The sequence below is a fragment of the Aquila chrysaetos genome, chromosome 12 (genome assembly GCF_900496995.4).
Source record: "Aquila chrysaetos chrysaetos chromosome 12, bAquChr1.4, whole genome shotgun sequence".
Taxonomy (NCBI): Eukaryota; Metazoa; Chordata; class Aves; order Accipitriformes; family Accipitridae; genus Aquila; species Aquila chrysaetos.
The window spans coordinates 41,953,655-41,975,619 of record NC_044015.1 but is presented as its reverse complement, the minus strand read 5'-3'; the positions used below and the strand labels follow the sequence as shown (position 1 = coordinate 41,975,619).

The 21,965-nt window shown below is 38.2% G+C and overlaps 1 protein-coding gene across 1 annotated transcript in view; it reads right to left on the bottom strand.

Annotated features, from left to right (window-relative positions):
* LRRC7 (leucine rich repeat containing 7) overlaps positions 1 to 21,965 on the bottom strand; it is a 186,751-nt gene that overhangs the window by 40,087 nt on the left and 124,699 nt on the right. The window contains 6 exon segments of the mRNA XM_041127660.1: positions 473 to 673; positions 5,782 to 5,906; positions 6,664 to 6,763; positions 8,744 to 8,813; positions 18,242 to 18,357; positions 18,764 to 18,893. Coding sequence (XP_040983594.1) covers positions 473 to 673; positions 5,782 to 5,906; positions 6,664 to 6,763; positions 8,744 to 8,813; positions 18,242 to 18,357; positions 18,764 to 18,893 — 742 coding nt within the window.

Below are 21,965 nucleotides of genomic sequence, written 5' to 3'. Positions count from 1 at the left end.
ACTCCTGCTGACTTCATTAACTTTTGACAAGGTTAATTGGCTATCTACTACATGACATGTGAATAGAAGAAGCAGAATCTAATGGCATAGTAGGGTCAGACAGAACAAACTGATTTGTCATTAACATACTTGATGCAGAAATACACTTACTTAAGTCTGAGATGTAAATCATGATCAGGTCCATTCACCTGCTAATATGCAAGTCTCTCATATCATCAAAATTTAGGAGAGTGCTTGTATATATCAATACCAAAATTCAGATTTAGGTAGATTTAAAACCAAAAATTCAGTCTGATAAACTCATTAGTATTGGGAAAAACAGCAACTCAATATAAAACTAAATTAACTTTACGGAATGAAACTAGAAACTATTAGGTATGAAGTTCACAGCAGATGCAGAACATCATTTGATGGAGTTATGTTAAAACCCCATCTTGAACTCTTGAGAGGAACAACGATCCTTTTACATTACCTCCACTGAAATCTCCTTTGGTGCCATGGGCCACTTGTGCTCATACTTTTCTTTCACAGTTTGTTCACTGTTCGCAGTTGGTGTTGAGTTCTCAGGCCGTACTCCATGGCTTGTTTTGCCCACCAGATTTTGAACTGATTTTACCATATTCTTTAAATCCTCAGGGTATGGAGTGGGATAACGTTTTAGATTTATTTCAACCTGAACATTCATAAAAAGAATTAAAGCACAAATACAAAATGAAAACAGCATGCAAACTAAAACCATGATTACAGTACTATGGCTAAGTGCAAATTCCTCAAATTTTTAATTAATCTATTTGAGGTAATGTGTTACATATAGCTATCTTCATGGATTTTTGGACCAAAATTTGCTCTCAGTTACACTATGTCATCTTATAATGGAATTTCAGTGACATAAAATAATGGATGGGAATGGTTCCCTATAAGCCTATCTTTTACCCTGTGAGAGTATTGTATTTTAATTCTACACTTTGCTTGAGAGTACTGACATAATAAATCACACTTTTTCAGAACAATACTGGTGTAAATGCAGAATTAATTTAGCTATGTTCAGTGTACTGAATTAATCTGAATTATCTATGGCAGCTGAGCACAGAATCTGATCTACTGGGACCTATTTGCTCTTTGAGATGTATAATGTACAAACATGCGCTCAAGTTATCTTACTCTTTTCTTATACAGAAAATACAGGAAAACAGACTCAAACCACTACAGAAAAGTCACCCTAAGTCACACTGAACAGTACTTTTAGCTGACAGACCGACCCACAGATTTTCTAGAAAACTCCACATTTTAAGTTTATATTTTTTATCACTCAGAAGTAGAGAAACATTCTATTTCCCAAGTCCAAAGCAATCCTAATTTGAAGACAATTCTACAAAATCTCAGGGTTGCATGAAAGGGGAAGAGCGGCTGAGAAGGCTCATGGATGACATCACCCCCCCCCGTCATCTGGCAAGACTTCACACTATCAGCAAATCGCTCTGAGGAGATGGCGCAGCAAATGACCGCGTCAGGAATGATCCAAGCAGGAAAGACGACATAAATGATGCTGACCTCTCCTTATACCTTCCCCCCTGCATTACACATTTTGTCTGCTGAACATCACACCACACCACGAGAAGAGATGCTGAGGAAACTGGTGTGCATCCAAAGCATGACCTCGGCAAGGCTGCTTGGGCTGTGCAGAGTGTGGGCAGCTTGTAGGTCTGCCCCTTGAGCCCAGCCTCTGGCAGATGCTTCCCTCCCAGCACAGGGCCCTCTCCTCCACAGAGCGTCTCCTGCTCTCCATGCTCCATCCTTCACGCTGCAAACCTGCCCTATTCCACCGCCATTGTCCGAGCTGTGAAAGATGGTTGTGGCTCAAGCACCGAACTTGGGATTCACAAGGGGAACCAGAAAGCACGCCCTGCGGAGCAGCAAGCCCACCAAACGCACTCAGCTGAAATGCAGAAGGTGCTAGCTGAGCCTGCCACTCTCTTTGGGCCTCAATTCGGGGTGGAAATGCGAAAAAATCCTTCAGGGGAGTAAATTACAGCTCCCAGTGCAAGCTGTGCATGTCAGGATAACTGTTCCCGATTATGAGGCTGTGAAATTTGAAATTACTCCACATTTACCATGTGAAAAGTATTTGGAAGCATTTACCACAAAGAAGCTTTTACCTCATTGGGTGTGTGAGGTAAGCAAAGGAAGCTTACTTTTAATAGCTCACTATTATAGCTGTTGGGATTTTAAATTCCTAACGAGTAGGAAAAATGTAATTTTGTATTCAAATGAATATGGTCTGTTGATAGGAATATTTTAGAATCAAAAGCATGATCGATTTGGAAAATAAAACTATATGAAATACTAGCATACAATTCTGAACCACATTAGAATAAACATTACAGATAATAGATTCTGACATGACTTTAACATAAAACGTTAAAATGTATGACTATGATGTCATATGTTAATAAAGAATTTCAACAGAAAAAAAATAAATTAAGTCTGTAAAGCATTACTAAAGCTCTGGTTGGTTTACGGTTGAAAGAAATCGTATTTAGATGTGGCCTAATTAGGCAATTGCTTTCTCACAAAATTCAGACCATGATTTAGGTGTAAGGTCTACAGACAAACAGCTAAAAGTCAAGTCATACAGCAAATCCTCAGTAAGTACTAGTCAAGAAAAAATTAACTGAAAGACTTTCATGAGATACACAAGTCATAGACAGGGATTTCAGCAAGAGTTTCATATCACTGTGAGCATTAATATTAAACAGTAAATATACTGGCAGCTGTAATAGGTGATACCCACTAGAATGCAGGTATTTTCACCACTGATTTAGATTTATCATTACAGAGGAAAACTGTACTCCCTGTTGATACAATTCTTTTATCTTTAAGGCTACATCAAAAGTAGCATGACCCTGAAAAGAGAATTTTCTAAGTTAAAATTCTTGATGGAAGAAGTTATTGAACAATTTCAATTACCAAATCTATTTTAGCATATAGTTGGCTGAGAGTTCAGTTTTAACTATGAAAGATAAAAAGTGAAAATTATGTATGCTTTTATAAAACGCTACCAACATTTGTGGTTACTGCCTATTGATAATTTAAGTTAACCTTCAAATTCATCCTATAAAGGTCTGGTGAAACTGCTAAAAACGTACATGTTAAAACCTCCCTGAGACCTATTGCCACACATGGATGGAGTGACACACACTAAGTTCTCAAAAGGTTCCAGCAATTAGCTTTTAGCTCACGTGCATGCCTCTAAACACAGTCTGGTGAACAGTTCAGTGAAATAACTCTTTACAACACTTTTATGGTCAGTCATGTGTAGAGATGAATTGGCACTACTGGGAAAGAGCATAGACATACCAGAAGGATGCAAATAAGAATTTCTATCTTCTGAATAGTAATTGAATTTGAGCTAATTATTTCATGGCTTGGGCAAAAAGGCTGTTTTCCATGATAGGGAAAAAACCCACACACACCTTCAGTGGGAAATCTTTTCCTTTCACAGCCTGGCAAGATTTCCCAGGTTTGAACAGTATTATTTCTCTACTTTCAGTTTTTACAAGCTACGGGTATTTATGGGTATCTCGTATACACACAGCGAGATACAAGAGAGGAGAGATGCTCTCTTCAGGGTACACAGACTGGAGGAAGTATCTGATCAGCTCCTAGCTCCCTGCTTAGCTTTTCATTTAATAATTCTCCATATAAGCAACAACTATAGCACCAGCTGCAAAATTTAGTGTTTTGGTCTGATGAGAAGACGTTAGGATCATTATGGAGGAGAGGAACATTGGATTGTATATGAGAATAGAGGAATCTCATGCAGAAACAGACTCATGTACTACAATATTGGTTTATACCCACTCTCTACAGATGAGAGGGAGAACAGGTAAGAAAGAACTCCAGGAAATACATTTTAGTGTTGGACTCTTCCACAACTAAAGAGCAGTGATACAAAGGGTAAAGACTGTCTTGACCTTCGGATGGCCAAGCCAAAACGTTACGGAGAGGCGCAGCCCTGTGGGATATGAATCACCCACATGGTACAAACCACTTGTCCGCTGGCAGCATGACTGGCCGCAGGCTGCCCATCTCACGTTCTGCTGCAACTGGGCTGAGACTGCAGCTGACCAATGCACACCTCTGGGAATGCAGACTCTGCTCCACAGACCACGGCTTTGGCAGCAGCTGCCAGGGATGAGCAAACAGCCCAGGTAAGAAGCACTGCAGCCAGAGCATCCATTGCAACCTGAACAGCTCTGGTGCGGAGCACCGGGGCCTGGGATCACACCATGCAGAGACATCTGGTCACAGCATGGGCACAGGCCAGCTATTTTTGTTAAGTGCTGTTTCTAGGAAACCTGAAAATGTGGTACTGTGTCTCGGCTGCGTTTGCCTCCCCGTTTTCCATACAGCAGATGGCAGCATTTGAACTGAAGTACAGGAACAGCATTCAGTGGACAAAGGATTTATTTTTTTCTACAAGAATAGTTTACTCAAAGGAAACATTTGTTTCAGTCATTCATAGTGTTCTGAAATATATTAAAACCAAAATGGCTATCTAAGTGATATAATTAATATATTACATTTCAAGAGTTAATGCTTGCAAATAACTTATAATACAATTAAATTCTTCTATGATCTTAGAAATTGATACCTATTTCTCTGTTAATATTTCAATTGTCTGGCACATTTGGACAGCCATATTACCCACAGTTAAAATTCTGCTAAGTGGTGGTGGAACAACAGAAAAGTCTCCCAGATGCTCTGTTTTGCATATATGACCCATAAACCTGCAATTTGTCTGGGGTAAAATTTCAGTTTAATCTATTTATTGTGAGGCAAAGGTTGCTTTTTACTTCATTTTCTGTTTTACTAAAGCAGAAGAGTCCCTTATCTCTGGTTACAAGAGTTAGACGAAAATTCCTAATTGGGAAAAATATTAAAAAGAAAAATCCAAATTTTCCAAGATGATCTAAATGGAATGTTAAATAGCTATTAATAATAGTATTGTTAATTTTAAAAGTAAAATATTATTTAAATCTCCTCATGATTTTTCTCTCTGGCAATACATTTTACGTTGGGTATCCTACCACAGTTAAAAATTTGCAGTATTTAAGTGTTTGATCTGGGGTAATTCCTTTATATTATTCAAGATATAAAAATTTCCATGCCACATAAATGTAGATGGTCCTGACAATATCCTTCTAACAATGTAACTGATTAAGGGCTCACTTGAAAACTCTGGAATTATATTAATTTCACATAACTGGGGGAGGATATTCATGTTCTGATCTTCATTTTTGGTAGGTTACAAAATTGATGAGAGATGCCCTCTCCACTGCACATTCCTGTGTAATTCCATGAAGCTGCAAAGCTCTCGTTGACTTCCACTTTGAGAGGAATATGGAATCCCCTATGTGATCTAAATATTTCTAAAGAACTAGGTGGTTGGACATTAATTCTAAGTCTCCCAATATTTTGTGTTAATTTTGTCTTTGTGACAGAACACCTAACACAGCAGGAACCTGACATTAGGGTTATGGGCCTGAACTGACTTATGAAATCAAAGTTTCGCTGTCTAGACAACAACAGCAAAAGCAGTAATTGGTAATGTCTACTTCAGGGAGAACAGATATGCTATTCTTCCTCAACTGCTCTACTTGAAACACGGTGACGAGTACTTTCTGGGTATTTAGAACACAAAAATAGTTCAATTCAAGATCTGTAAATTGGACCCTGTCCATAACACATGAATACCAGAATAAATCAAATAGAACTTACCTTAACTTTCCCTGCATTTTCCTCCTCTTCCTTTTTTTCTTCAAATTCAAAGGCAACAGTCATACGTTGCTGTCTCTGCTCCTCCCATAAAGTAGGGTTAAAACTATCACTGTCTGACTGGAAATCTACAGTTAAATTGCAAACAGCAATGCACAAGAAGAAAGAATTAGTGCACCCAGCAGAAGATGGAAAAGATCAAAAAAGACGTGTTCTTAGTTGATCCTGTAATCTTGGGTTATTGTTTTAAAACTGTTGGGGGGGGCGGGCAATGAGAGTAGTAACTGATAAACCATTACAAACAGAGTTTAATATTAAAACTGAAGTGAGAGTGATGGGAAGCAATGGGGTTTCGGGGCAGATCTGGAGCAGAGTGGGAGTATGAAAACTCTCTAACTTAACGTAGCTATGTGAGGAGCCAAACCCTCAATTCTGTCAGGCTCAGAGCTCAGAACCTCACATGTCTAGGAGCTGGCCCACCCCCCAGCTCTCACAGACGGGTCCAGTGTCTCTGCAGGTTGAACTGGCTCTGGCCAACAGCCTGTGCGCACGGCAGCAAGGTATATCCTAGAATTTCTGTCCCACGCGCACTCAATTTCCAGGTTCAAATTGTTTATACAAAGCCATTCTTCTGAAAGTAAAAAAGTGTTTAAAGTTTAAAAAGTGTAAATCTGATGGCCTGATAATAATGGATTTGTAAACAGGATTCCTTCATGTATGACAAAATATAGACTATTATGTGTGCATTACTGGCTTTACATGTCAGAATAGACGCTCGCACACAACCACATCTGAAACACCTTCCTCTCCCTCCCTCTGTTTCTTTCTCAACTATCTAAACAAGCACTGTTCCTGCCTTTGTAGGAACTGCTGATGGCATTTTACCTTCATCACTGCGGGGTTGCTGGGGAAACATGTAGTTAGTCAGTACTCTCTGCTTTGTTTCTGGGTGAGCCTCAGTTTGCAGTGGAATGAGAGCCTTGGACTGCACAGGAAAGGCAAAACAAAGAACTGTTAACTCAGAGCATGCGTGTCAACTGAGATGGGATTTTAGCATTTGATAAATAGAAAATACAAGATTAACTAAAGTTCTGTATGAAAACAAACTTCTCTATGGACTAAACCAAGTATTAATCTGGTGGAAATGCCTCATCTCCCACTCCTTACTTCTGTAATTCCTGTAATTCCTACCAGGATCAACAGAAGAACACTAAATATCAGAAATACTGACTGCGTGTTCAGAGTCATACCAGTGAGGAAGCTAAAGGATCAGCAGAACAGAGCTGCAACTACACAGTTAAAACACCCACATTATGGCTGTGATCTATTTTAAGCTAGAGCTAACGAGGAGGAAGTTCATGACAGTTATTAGTTCATCTGAGGGTAAACCTGGTGAAAGATACTGGAGAATTTACATAGAGACACTCTGAATATTCAGATGTTACTGTTGTGTTTTACTTAAATTGATTATTTTTTATTATTGCTTTGCTCTAATGCAGCATGTAGGAGTGACTGTCACAGTTCATGGAATAGAAATTAATCTATGCTACACCATAGAAAAATCAAAATGCTGAAAAAATATTGTGTATTTAAAAGGAAGTGTATGTTCTGTGGCTGGGCTGAGAAGTCATGCAATTTTTTTTTTAGTGGAAATTAGAGTGAAAAAAATGAGAATCCTAATTTAACACATTAAAATGTACTCATAATTTTCTATTATCCCTCCCACTTAGTCTCCCCTCCCTTCAGCTTTAATATTTTTTGCTTAACTATAGAAGTAAAAAGTACATGTAAGGAGCAGTGCAATAAGCATGTACCAATGTAAATCTTTTGACTGCATTGCATTTGGCTTTGCTATGATTTGAGGGCATGGCTGAATGGTACACACTGGCCAGGAGTCAGCAGGAATTTTATCTGATATCTTGACAAAGAAACAGCCCTGTCTGCCGGGCCGTGCCCCATGGACAGGCACAGGCTCTGCTCTGAGCGGTTCCACAACCAGCAGTGCTCAGCACAGGCGTACGCACAGGATCTCCTGCAGACAGACAGCTGTGGCTTTTTCATATGGATAAAAGGATGGATTAATTTACACTAGCATGATAATTGGCCCCTGAAGAATTATGTTCATCAGCTTCAGTTAAAGAGGTGTAATATCTGACCACAGGCATTATTGCAAAGGGAGAAAGATGAGATAATGAGAATTTACTGAGATTATTAAAAACTGTTAGGTATGTTGAACGTTTCTAACTTTGTACATATTGAGTTTTTCTCCATTTAAATTACGGAAGTGCAAAATTACTCTATCCACCAATCCTGGAAAGGATCGAGACTTATTTTAGTGCCGAGATGCTGGTTGAACTGTTACTTTTCTCAGTGTTCATGTTAGATAATTTGTTTTAAAATAGAATCCTAAAGAACATACAGTAGTGAAATCAATCTCCTTGGAACAAAGAAAGGCATACTTAAATTTAAAAGGAACTTAAATGAGAGTTTTCTCCAAAACGAGACTAAGAGTTCTTGTGCATGTTTAAACTCCCACTGACTTTAATGGAGTTTAAAATATGCAGGAATGGAAGCATGGAGAGGAAAAGGGAAAAGGAAGATGTCAAGAACAGAGGCATAGATGGAGTAAAGGATGGGACAAACTAATCAGTTTGACAACAAAGTCTTACCTCTTGAATTTCTCTTTACAAAATAATCTCTTGATACTTTTGGCCTTTATTTACTACTTTTGTAAGGATATAGAAGCTTAGCCAGATGCAGGTAATAAATTCTGCAAAGGTGATCTTTCCAAGTTAATAAATGACAGCCAGAAGAATCTATACCTTGATATGAAAGTATAAACCTGGACTGGGAGCAAACACTTCTAAAATTCTACTACAATCATGTATTAAATTATAGGTTTCATTTACAGTCCTTGCCAAGACCCCTAGTTACTGAAGAAAATATAAGTATTGAAAGTCATTACCTGGTTGTCAGAAAGCCACAAAGCTGCAAGTTCTTTAAGTTTAGTAAAAGTGAATGGTAAATTCTTCAGTCTGTAAATGATAATATTGGAACAACAGGAATCATTTTCACAATAGTTTCTTTTAAAGATCTGTATGTAGCATGTTTATCTTGATCATACTGAAATTGCTATAACTTTGTATCTTTATTTTCTCTCATTTTTTACTAAAATATAACATTTTATTAAGGGCATTCTACATTAAGAGTGACATTTGGAATCTAAAACTACTGACATCATACCCTAAAGGTACTAAGGAGATACTGGTATTTTGCCTTGGCTATAAAGTAACCAAAGTTACAGCTTATAACACAGAAAACAGAGAAAATCTTACTCCCAGGGAGACTTATAGGAAAGACCTAACAGTTTTCAGTGTAGCTAACAGAAATCCTTTTATTGGACATTTAAGTTTTGGAACAGAAATACTCTAAGATTATTGAAAATTCACTTTTGCAGAAATGTTAGGAAAAAGCTTAAAATAATATAAATATTCATAGTGAACGTAAATGACAAAATTAAATGAAACAGTATAAAAATTGGCATTTTAATTATACATGTAAACACATTTCCTAAAAGTGACCTGAATGTGGGAATGGGGAAATGATGACTACACACTTGTGGAAACTTCATTCATGTCTTTCCCACTAACTAATCCTGAACATATTATTTTTACTTTTCAGTCTGTACCAACACGAGAGGGCTGTCCTAACCACATACTGATATTCTCCCATCTTTGTGTTACAGAAGGTTAAGGAGCTGGAGGACTGTAGGAAGAAATGGACTGACCAAAGGACTGTCTACAAAGACAAAAGCTAAATGGGATTTAACAAAAAGAAAAGAGGAAAAGCCCTTTTCTGAGAGAGTCAGACGATCCCATACTGTAGAAAGAAAGGCTCTTACAGATACATTCACTCACACCTCAGATAAAGACAGGCAATCCACTGTCAGGTACCCCACCTGCATGGCATCATCAGGAGAATCCTTCACCCCTCTAACAGCAAATAACCAACAATACTCCTATAGTCTTCTTCATATTAAAAATCTATCTGTATTTCTGGGAGATAAGCACCTCACAAGCTTTTGTACCATTGCCTCTACGCAGCACTTTGAAAGTGTATTTTCCATAATGGAATTACTTTAGATGTATTTTTGCCACAAAGTCATTACCATTAAAAATCATGTTATTTCAGAAAGCAGTGTGTACTTACTGCAAGTAACGCATTTTAAAGATTTTAATAAGAATACCTTATACTAAAATGACTTATCTACAAAGTGAAATAAATTGACATGAATGTATACACATACCTAGTGTGCTATGACATAACCTCAAATTAAATGCCTGTATAGATTAGAGTGGTTTTACATGTGTGTGCATGTTTAACCTCAAATTAATGTCATAAGAAAGTAAGGAGTACCTAAACTACCTAAAATTTAGTTTTTGTTCCTGTCTTATCATAAAGTGAATACCAAAGTGTGGAATAGTGCCGTATGTGACATTCTTTATAAATTAAGGTTACAAGTTTAAGCTTTAATAGTTAACATAAAGATTCTTAGTGTTTATCCAGATGTTTTATTCAGAGCTTTTTTTCTGTATAAAAAGAGAAGAACTTTTGCTTTTCAAGTGATACCTTTATTTCTTTACACTTTAGGATTCAGTACCTGTAACATAAGTTTCAAAACTATACAGAAACCTTTGTCTGCAGAGGGTTACTGGTGGTGTTTCCAATGCACTCAAGTTGTGAAGTGTGTATCAAAGGGAGATGCAAAACTGGTAAGCAAGCTTCAGAAATGATGTGTGGCAAGGGGATCTCCAAGCTGGTTTTCCATTTCCATATTCAAACAAAACTCAGAATTCTTTATTTTTAATTCTTCTTTGCCAATAAGCCTGGATACCTGTTTTTAAACATCTGAAAAGGTCTAATTTTAAGGAGTCTTTAAAAGAAAAGATCTCAAATTAGAGATCAAAGAATGCAGACACCCAAAATATTTTTTTTGAAAATTTTCAACCAAGATAAGCCTCAGACTCTTTTTCTAATTGCAATTTGTTCTTGCAAGTTTAAGACTGCTTTTTAAATTGTGTACTGTAAGAACATTTCTCCTTCAGCTGTACTAACAATGCACATGTAAACACTCTTTCATGAACAACTGAATTACCAAGTGATTTTGCATTAAACCCACTTCAAAAACAAGGCCCATGATAATTGTCACTTACACTATATTAGTTTAACCATGAAAGCTAAATACATAAATGTTTTTCTAGCTTCATCAGTCAAAATAAGGGTATACCAGAGCTACAAAGGATCTCAAATATTAGTTATGCATGGATGTAGGTTGACTACTTTCTACATACTATAGGCCAGATCCTATTTGATATAAATCAGCATAACTCTGCTGATTTCAAAGAACTAACTCACATCATCCTCAGTAAAGGATTTGCCCTCCTCTGAAAAGAAAACTGTTCATCAGTAATTGAAAAAAGTGATTAATCTGCACTGCTCCCATTGATCTAATACATGACTGCAATCAGATATCAGCACAAAGAAATGTAGAGTTTATGGCTGTGCTATTCAACAGACAGCTTTTCTTTTATACTTAAATGATGAACCTTCTCACTAGACAGTTCAGAAAATTACATATGTAATTGTTTTTATAAATCTAAGAGAAAATATATTCACAGGACTACATGAAACTTTAATTGGTGCATAGATAATTAATTAAGGAGATAGCCAAATTAAATTAACTTACAATTCAAAGGCAAACTGTGCTGTACCAAAATGACTTATTCTTACTACGGATGGTATTTTACTCAGCCTGAATAACTAACTTTTGCATGAGGCCATTTCTCTACTGGAAGGTGCTGTTTGACTGTTTCAGAGCAACTGTAGGCCAGCAGTCAGAACTGGGAATAGGACTAACAGAAATATAGCCACAGACCCTGCACCCATTCCTTCAGGCGTCGGCTGAATGGCATCCAGACACATGAAGTCTGGGGGAAAGCAATCTCTCTGAATCTTCAGAACAATTACACTGGTTCTAACACTTGGAGCCACCCGCTGTGCATGCTTTCTTGAAGGAACAACGGTTTCATTCCTGTGCAATTTTTTAATGACTAGTAACTTCAATTTGCAATCTCTTAAACTGATTTGTAAAAAGACCTGAAAACGCGATAGCCAAATTAAAGAAATCTCTTAGTGCTATAGGGATTATCTGTGTTCGCATTAATTAGGATAAATCACAGGTAAATTCATGTACGCTATTGGTAAATGTAAAAGTTTAAAAGTTATTAATAAAAATCTTTCTTTTAAGGTAAACCCTGAAGCACCAACTGATTTTTCAGGAAAACAACTATCCACAGCAGTCATCTGGAAAAGCATGAAATGCATATGTTCTTTTTATAGTGTTTAATTTTCACATAGAAAATGTTTTCTTATGAGAAAAAAAGGAGAAGAAATTTCCCCCTGAAGTTTCTGAGGTGAATAAAAACAAACTAAACCAAAACCAGCCCACTTTTTGAAATGACACCCCTACACATTAAACCGTTGTACCACATGACTTCACAACCTCAAAGAAGCTACATGGCAGTGTGTTACGCGATTCTGAAATGAGGACTTTAGAATAATTCCTTCCATTATTAATCCTAGATTACATCTTTCACATAATCTTTTAAGTTCTTAGGGGGTAAATACTTTAAGAGTAAGCTAATGAATATTATTCATGAAACACAAGAAAAGCAAAGAAAATGTCATTGATACTGTTTAAATATAAAAAATATCAAATATCAATATTTGAGGGGTCATATGGGGCAAAGGTGGTCTTCACTTTTATTGTAAGCCTCTTGACAGACATAATTTTAACTTTTCTTTCTTGATAATAATTGTTTTTCTCATAGTTTTGTAAAATAATCCACTACATATTTGTACCAGGTACTAAATTTTGGTTTTGTTCTGCCCTAAGTAAGCAAGCTCAGAGTATGGGAGGAGTTTCCACTGATTATTAGTTTGAGTAATATAACATACAAAGAGCTTACCAAACACCTAAGGGAATACTTTCTAGATTCATCAATGCATATATTATAATTCAGTGACATTCAGAAAGAATTTTCAAATAACAACCAAAACATAAAAAATTCATGTCAAAACATGTTGGAAGTTAATCATAACAAGCAGCATTACCAGTCAGTTGGTCAAGCCCTGAGATAGTTGCTATTTGTGCCAGTTCTCTAAGGTAACACTCAGCAAATTGATAATAATAGGGTTTTCAGAGTGTGAAAGTTTAAAAGAACATGATTCATATTAACCCATCCATACACACTGTTCACAAAACCACTCCTGGATATACATGGCCAGAAGTAATTACCTCTTTGGCAATGAGCAATATTGTATAATTAAATATCTAACCCGAAAAGGAAAAAGTACACCAGAGAACAGCCTTCTTTTGAATGGATCATGTAATCTTAGGACCTTTATTCATCTAAGTTCTGTGAGTGAGATTCAGAGCAGTAATTGAGTTCTGACCCCAGGACAGAAGCAGAAGCAGTGCAAATACAGAAAGGTGATGAATCTTTCAGCTCTTCTTTAAGAACAATCTAAAACTAAAAGAAAGGTTACTTACCAGTAACCGATGCTCTTTGAGAAGTGTAGCCCAAATGTACATTCTAACAATTCTACCTCTCAATCACAGGACTCATACCTGGAAGGACTCTGAGGAGAGAGGAGAAGCAGATGGAAGACAAATGTATATGTGGACTACACATTGTGAAGAACACCGGTTACTGGTAAGACATCTTTTTTTCTTTGAATGAATCCCATGTGTACTCTTAACAGTGACTGAATCCAAGCAGCTACCCCCAATGACTCATTACGTGGTGGAGGTCTCGATACCTTTCACGCAAGTAGTAATTGCACAACTACTTTATCAAATGCTGCATTGGTTCCTGAAGCACTGGAGACAGTGTTATGCCTGGCAAAGCCAAGGATGAATCTCCAGGTAGCTGCATTGCAAGCATCTGGAGTCAAAACTTTCCTGCCTGCAGAGGCTGAAGCCACCTAAGCTCTGGGCAGTTGTACACTAACCCTCATTAGACTCCACCTTAGCAATCTGATAGCAAGTCAGGATTCAACCCATCATTGCCTTTTATTCTGTAGAGACAACCAAATACTGCATTTCCTAGGGATGAAGAGCCTGTAACAGAGTGGTAAAGGTTTGGACCTGTAAAGATAAAAGGAGAGAGGACTCCCAGCTATGGAGATGAGAAGTATAGATACAGTCTTAGAGTGCATGGCATGGGAAAGAAAAGCTGGACTCTAATTCCCTGGTTAAAATGGAATTCTAAAATGAATATTTGAAGAAAGTCCTGCAACTAAACCAGCTTCTGGTAAATTAAGATCAGCAAGGTCCACCTTACAATGATGAGGGCCTTTAGAAGACATGGAACACGAGTGAAAGCCTGTAGTAGCCGAAACCATAGTATTAAAAATGCACTAGAGAGGGACTCCAAACACTGACCCACCTGTGAGCAAAATGTGTCAGCTCACAAAAATTTGAGATTCCCAAAAGCCTGAGTGGCAGAGAGGTCTTTGTCACATTTGCCTCCCTCCTAAAAGACATCCAATCAGGATTTTTAGACCAAATGTCCCAAAATGTTTCTGACTTGCATACCCAGACAAGCTCCAGATAATGCAAGGGAGGGAGAGCTCCTCTTTTCCTCTTTACGTGCTACACCACGGTTGTCGATCACTCCATGTGTATGTGATCATTCAGAGAGCAGACTGCAAGTTTTCCATGCACTCTGGCAAGGCAAGTTCCCTGTACTCTACATGCCTTGAGCCAGAGTGCACTCCCCATGCCATGAGGAACGTGTCCAGAATGAACATTTTTGGTGGCAAAAGGGCATCTCGTAACAAACACTTGAGCAGCCTGGCTACTATCAGAGAAAGTCACTGGGATAAAGGCAATGATGTAAGAGGCTAATGGATACACAAGTGCACCATTTACAGTTGTAGACACTGGAGGTGGAATTTGGCATGTGACAAAGTAGAAGGAGATGACCCTGAGGTATCAGGATGAACCTGCAGTGAACAGATCCCCAGTGGAAGACTGTGTTCCCTTTGTAAAACTATACATCCATGATGATCAGCATGGATTGACAGTCACGGTGACAGAGTCTGTTCCCTCTGCAAGGAAAATAATGTCCAAAGATGCATGAGCAACTGGACAGCTGCCAGAATGGACGTGAAATCCTCTCTGGTGTCAGGAGGAGAAAGTCATAAAAGACTGACCAGATAAATTCTGAAAGAATATGCGATCATATGTACAAGTCCATCCCCATTTGTTATATAGTACAGGGAGGAACAACTGCTCCTCAGATTCATGCAAAGGTTGGAGCTTTCAGGCCAAAAAGGCTGCATCAGCAGTGTTTGGTGTGAATGTGTCTGCCTCAGCAGCGGAGCCCACAGAGGCCAGGGCTCAGCAGGTCTCGTAACATGCTGAGAGGGAAAAGGCTGATGCACATCCCAGGACCCAGGAGCCCATCACCGTAGGGTGAAGCACATGCACTGACCCCTTGGCTCTAGAATTGCCTTTCTGCTGTGCTTGCGTGTCTGTCTCTTCTTCCAATGGCTCGAAGGGCTATCCAGGAAAAGAGCTGATATGCTCTACCTCCTCTGTCATATCTGAAGCAGGAAGAGTAGAAGGGCAAAACTATCGTGGTAACATGGAAAGGATCCTAGCGATAAGTGGAGCCCAAGTATGCTCCTTATTAGCATGTACATGTGGACTCATTCAAAGAAAGAATGGATATTGCCTTAATGTTAGTATGAATGCAAAAATGGGAAAACAGAAAAGTAAAAAAAAAAAAAAAATTAAAAATCCAACATTAAGATGGTATCTGAACTTTGTCCAAACTCTCTGGTGCCAAAACATTGAAACTTTTTAGTTTCATTAAGGTGGGAAGTTCCGTAACAAAAGCATTATCAAGACATCTCAGCAGGGCAACATTTAACCTCAGGCGGAATTGATATCAACAAAGGAGGAAAAATTTACTCCCCAAATTCCTCAAGAAAAGTACATGAGACAAATCAGCCAGGTTTAAGGGTTGAAGGTCTACGGCCTGAGTCAGTTCCTATCTCTCCTAGTCTAGACTGTGCTCTCTCACTAGCTCTACAATGCTTACAACCCACTGCATAGTTTTTCAGGTTGACTTGAGAGAACAGCTTCCCACCCCAACAGGCAAAGGTCCTTTTCTCCTGCCCTCCTCACACCTGCTTTGGTGCACAGCCGCTGTTTACCTTTAGCTGGCTTTGGTGTTTGCCAGACTCCATGGTGAGCAAATGGACCGTGAGGAGTGTCATAAAATGAACATAACAAGAAGAACGATAGCTTCTTCCATTTTCAGTGAGATAAATCAGCTCAGTGACTTGTCCAGTGAGCCCTGAGCAAGCATAAGGGCAGATGCAGGGTTACCAGCCAGCGCTGAAGGGGGAGCAGGAAGGACACCAGCTGACACATTCCACCCCAAGGAACATCACATCATGGGGATGCTGGTCCCATAATTACCTTCCTCCATAATGGACATCCCAATCCTCTCTTACACCTGGGCCGCTGGGGAAAAAGGAAGGTGGGGCCGAACTGCTGTTTTGGTGGCATCCAGCTGTCAGCTCAGCTTGGTCAGGAAACCTTGCCTGCTCTTACGACCTCCACTGCCTCCTCCCAGCAGTGAGCCACCTCCTCCCTCTCTCACCTCAGCAATAGCCCTCATAACCAGTAATTACACATGAAGTCATGTGCCTGAAATCAGCAGCTGACCTGGTTGAAAAGTAACTTGGCAAATAAAAGGGAAAAACAAAACACCCCCTCACACACACACTAGTAGTTTTCTGCTTCCTCAGCACAAACTCATGGCACAATTACAGGTTTGAAAAGGAGGCAGAGTGATCCAGCTCAGATTGGGTTTATGTGCCAGGGAAGGCACCCTGCAGCTGCAACTCCTTGAACTCCCAAGAGGCCCCAAACCAGTACTGTTGGCTCCCCACTCCTATGCCCACTCTTGCGCCTCCTCCTGCGTGCCACTACAGCTGGCTGTGCAGCAACAAGAGGGACCAGCCACTGAAAATGTCCAACTGAAAATTCGCCATATTTCCGATAGGCTGCTTTCATCTATATCACTTATATATTCAAGATCACCATACAGCTGAACAAAACCACCCTAGGACAGGACAGGGTATATGGATGCAGGAACAGCGAAGGACAGCTAGGCTGCCTTTGTTGGCAAGAATGCCAGCTTGAGTGATTTTAAAGTGTTGCCTGAAATACAGTTACAGACTCTACCTGTACAGATAAAAGCACAAACGTACACTGCTGTGGTGACATACTGATGGGAGAGTACTCCCTGTACCTGGGAAAGCACTGGAACCTGAAACCCAAAATCAAGAGACCCAAGATTTTATTCTGGGACTTGGATAGTTTCAGCACAAACTAGAGTTAAGTTTAACTTTACAGTCTGGTCCATACATAATGTATTTTATGACACACAATTGTAATGCAGAAAATCATCTAACAGAATTAAGCAAATAATTTTAAACAAATATATTACAGAGATTTCTACATTACTTCATTTTATATTTTATGCTCAACCTTAATTTCAACAATGAAACTGCTGACAGTATATCAGACACAGATGTGGAAAGTCCTCCCCTAATTTTTACTGAGTATGGATGACAATTACTGGAAACAAAATGGTATTCACACAACATATGTTGCACTACCAAGGAAACTTGTATTTCTGTGGTTATACTGAAAATTAACATATTCTTGGAACATAGGCATGTATAAATCTCAAGGAAAATTCAGTCTTTTCTGATGCCTATGGCAGCATGGGATAGGTATCAAGAAAGGCTCATTTTAAGCATTAAGTTTCTCAGAGGAATAGTCATGTGCATAAGAACAGAAGAATCTGTTTTTTTGACAAAACCTTTGCTCTGCTGAAGGAAATAACAGAAAATTTTCTTTTGATTTCAGTGGAGGCAGGATAACATGCTAGTGTGCTTGCATTTAATGATTTCCTATATATCAGCTTGTCACAATTTTTTAATCATTAAATATTACAAAGTTATATACAATTCTAAAGCCAAATATCACATTTCCACATGGAAACAGCAGGAGATAAAAGAATTAAATGGTTTTTAATCTATTAAAACACACTGAGACCCAGATCTTGGCCCCATTCAAGTTTTTCTTTGGATGTCAGTGGAACTAAGACCAAACCATAAAGATTAAAAAAAAAAAGAACAAAAAACCAAACAAGATTTTTTCCTTATAGTTTAAAAAAAGTAATACTAAATATTATTTTTATCTTTTAAAATATATTTTATATAAATGTATTTTTACAAATACCTAAAAAGAATAGTTTAAAATTTTTAAAAAATAAATTCTTATAATGCGTTAGAAAAATTATGTGAACTATACCTGTTATCGCTCAGATTTAACACTCTCAGCTTCTGCATCTGACCAATTTCATCAGGAAGAAATTCTAGCTTGTTAGAGCGCAGAGACATCACTGTTACGTTTTTACAGCTTCCAATCTATAGGAATGAAAAAATCAAAGATGTTAGGATACCTACTTTGATAAAATTTATTATCACTAACTTTTTATGTCAGGAGGTGGCCAAATTGTGTTTTTACTGTAAGTGACAGAAAGCAAAAAAATACAGAAACTAGTCAGAAAATAATGCTCTCCCTTTGTCAGTAACATCAGGGAAATGCCTAGGGTTACCTGCACTACTGTTCTGAGTGATACTCTCACCTTTACATGGATTTACTAATCTACTAGTTTTATTATTTTACTGTGGAGTACGTAAGAAAGGTTTGGTGTTCCACATCATGCAGAAACAATTGCTTTAACAGATATTTTGTCTGAGTAGGGATGAAATCTTGGGCCTACCACAAAACATTTCAATCTGTAATTTAAAAACAGAATCAGCTTCTCACTTCTCTGGGCAGTTCAGGAAGGAAATTCTCATCCACAGCCAATGTCCTCAGGTTATGAAGGTAGCCAATGGTAGAAGGTAAGGACTCCAACTCATTACAGCTACAGTCAAATTCTTCTAATAAAGATAAACTGAAATTGTAAATACACTTGTTAGATGCTATACAAGGACTAGATAACAAAAATCAACAATCTAAAACCTTTGAAAGTTTTAAAGCATCACACTACTACAGACATCATGCCCTGAAGAGGGAACCTTTATTGCAGATTTCCCTAGAAGTTTATAATAACATGATTTTAGGAACTATTAGGGACACTGTTTATCAATCTTACCCAGTAAGGCAGTTTAAGAAAGACCACTCAGTTTCCCCACATTATCATTCTTACTTTTTGTAGTGAGGAGTATTCCAAGTAGTTCAAACAGATAGTGATCAGGGCAATTCATACTAAGCTAAAGCATTAAACCAAAAAGTTTATAATCTTAACATATAAAGACAGGCAACAGGTAAAGAAATACTGCTGGTCCGAGCAAAGGTAAGGGAAGCAGAAATTGCCTCCAGGGTACATTCCAACTGATGCACTTGACATCATTTCTAATACTAATTCTAATCAGTAGTAAAAACAGATGAACTTGGATCCAAACTCAGCAAAGTAATCTCAGCCTGTTGTAGTCAGACCCAGCTTTTGTAAAAGTGCTTATCTTTCACATGTTCAGAAAGCTGGCTAAAAAGTGATCTTGAAAGGGTATCTGTACGGCAAGGACTGAAACAAAGCAGACCAGAGTAAGTAATCTTCTGACACACAAGTCCTCTCTTTTAAAAAAATGAAGTAATCTCAATTTCTGTCTTGTATCTTTTTTCCTAGACTGTTGTACTGTCAAATTGTGAAAAGAAAGAGACCTGACCTTTCCTCCATGTAATCATGTTTTCAGGAAAGAGGACGAAATAGAGACAGCTGACAGAGACTCCCCTGTTGAACTGAAGTCTGGGTTAGCCATAGTCCCCAGTACCAGAGAGCAATACATATAAAGAAAGCGCAGCTTGCTAGTGCACAGAATTGGCATTCAGTATATCCCTGCATTTTATTATCCATGAAGAGGTTGTGAAATGAGTTGGAGATTTTGTACCGAATCCTAAATGAAAGGGGCCCCCATCATAAAAGCCACCGCCTTCTCTGACAGCAGCTGGCACCTACGCAGAATGAAAGCCAAGGAAACGCCAAGAGAGCTGACCCAATGCAGAGCGCTGACAGTCAGCACTTGAACCTCCCCACCCACCGCTGGTCCGGAACGAGATGGCCTTCAGAGGCATTTTTCTGCTCTTCAGGACCCTGTCCTAGCCAGTCACACAACCCACAGGATTTTTTTGAGTATTTGCTTTTCCCTGAAGACAGCAGGTAGTATCAGGCAACACTTAAACATCAATCTTTGGCGATTAAGAATCAACAATTTGACCTTTGCTAATGCAAGTAACACTTATCAACAGGAATATATATGCGTAATACATGTTATATAGAGAGGTATATAAAAACGTATACATATTACATATACATTATGCGCATACACACACATATATAAAAATATTCTGAAGAAGTATCTACTGAACCTCTTATAAAATTAGGCTGGATACAAAAATTCTTAAAATGAATGCTGTACTGCACTGCTCATTCAGCTCACAGAATAAAAGTTTTGTGACCCGTAACAAATGCCATTGTTCCCTGCTTCTGCTGCCCCTTTTCTGCTCCACATGTACTACCTTTTTCTCTCAAGTGCTTTAATTAATAGTAAGGTTAAATGGCAAGCAATTATTTCTTCCTCCACGTTTGTCATCTCCCTGTCCACTGACAAAGGGACTAGGTGCCCAGAAGATTGTCTGGTTTTTTTCCAAATGTTTTGGTAGATCTGATAAAAAGTTTACCTCTGCTACAAACCTTGCTCCTTAGTATTTATATGAGTCACAGCTGCAGGACTGGACCTTCATTGTACTTCTAACTTACCTTTATTCCAGTTTATTAATTAAAAAAAGGTCTTTCAGCCTTTAAATTTTATGAAACATGAAACCAGAAATAGATATTCCTAACATGGAATTCTCAGAACTTTCCTCTAATTGCTGTATTTCAGTAGACTGAAAAGCCAAAGTGAGTCATACAGTGATTAGTGAAAGAGATGCATGGAATATACCCAAAAGCTCTGCCAGGCTTTAGTTATAGCTTTTCCTTAATACAAGCTCTGTATCCACCACAACTGATTTCAAACTAGATACAAAACAATTTCAGTAAAGGCAAAATTCAGTCATGTTTACCTACTTCATACAGAATAGGTGCTTGACAGTGGGAAGTCCAACTGGAAAGCTTGTTAAATTGCAAGATGCATACATTCTTCCTTTTACTGATGATAACACAACCAGAAAAGCTTGAAAATAGATAAGCTAATTGAGAACTACAGTGTTTCCAATGGCAATCAGAAAATCTGATACTCTGAACAGTAACTGTGGAAGTTTCCCTGACAGTGAAGAATGACTTTATCAGACAAGAGAATTTCATTTGAAAGGTATTGTCCGGCACAGACATTCTCAGCTTCTTTCCTTCCTGATGACATCAGCAGCAGACAAATGAAGAAGGCCACAATAAAAACACCAAAGTCAGTGTGAAACTATATTTTATCTCTGTAACTACCATGGTTAAAAAAATATGCACTTCAGAAGGTGATTTTTCATTCATCATGGATTAAGTTAACAATAACAGCTATAATTCCAACAATGCTAGTTTAGCTAAAATATCATTAACCATACTGTCTTCTTGGGCTAAATTCAGATCATACTTGATAGGTTTAAAGAAAGGCAGACAAAAATCAGATATGCACCTGCTGTTCAGTTTGGCACCCATTGAAATGAGGCAGTTCAAAGTACATGTCCTAAGGTAGATGAGGAATATTTTTAGACAGATTAGTTGAGAGAGATTCACGGAGAATGAAGACTGCCACGAATAAAAGAGTAGTTCCAACCCACCTCAACCCTTTTCTCCCAAGAGCCACCCAGATAACTGCCAAAGCAGCCCAAATCCTAAGAGTTAGCTACACCCACTATTTGTCCAACATCAGGCAAAAGGAATTTTGCAGACCCAAGAACATAAGTTTACACTTTCATTTGCAGCATCTGGTACTGTCAGATATGGTATAGACTAGACACATATACAAAACACTCATCT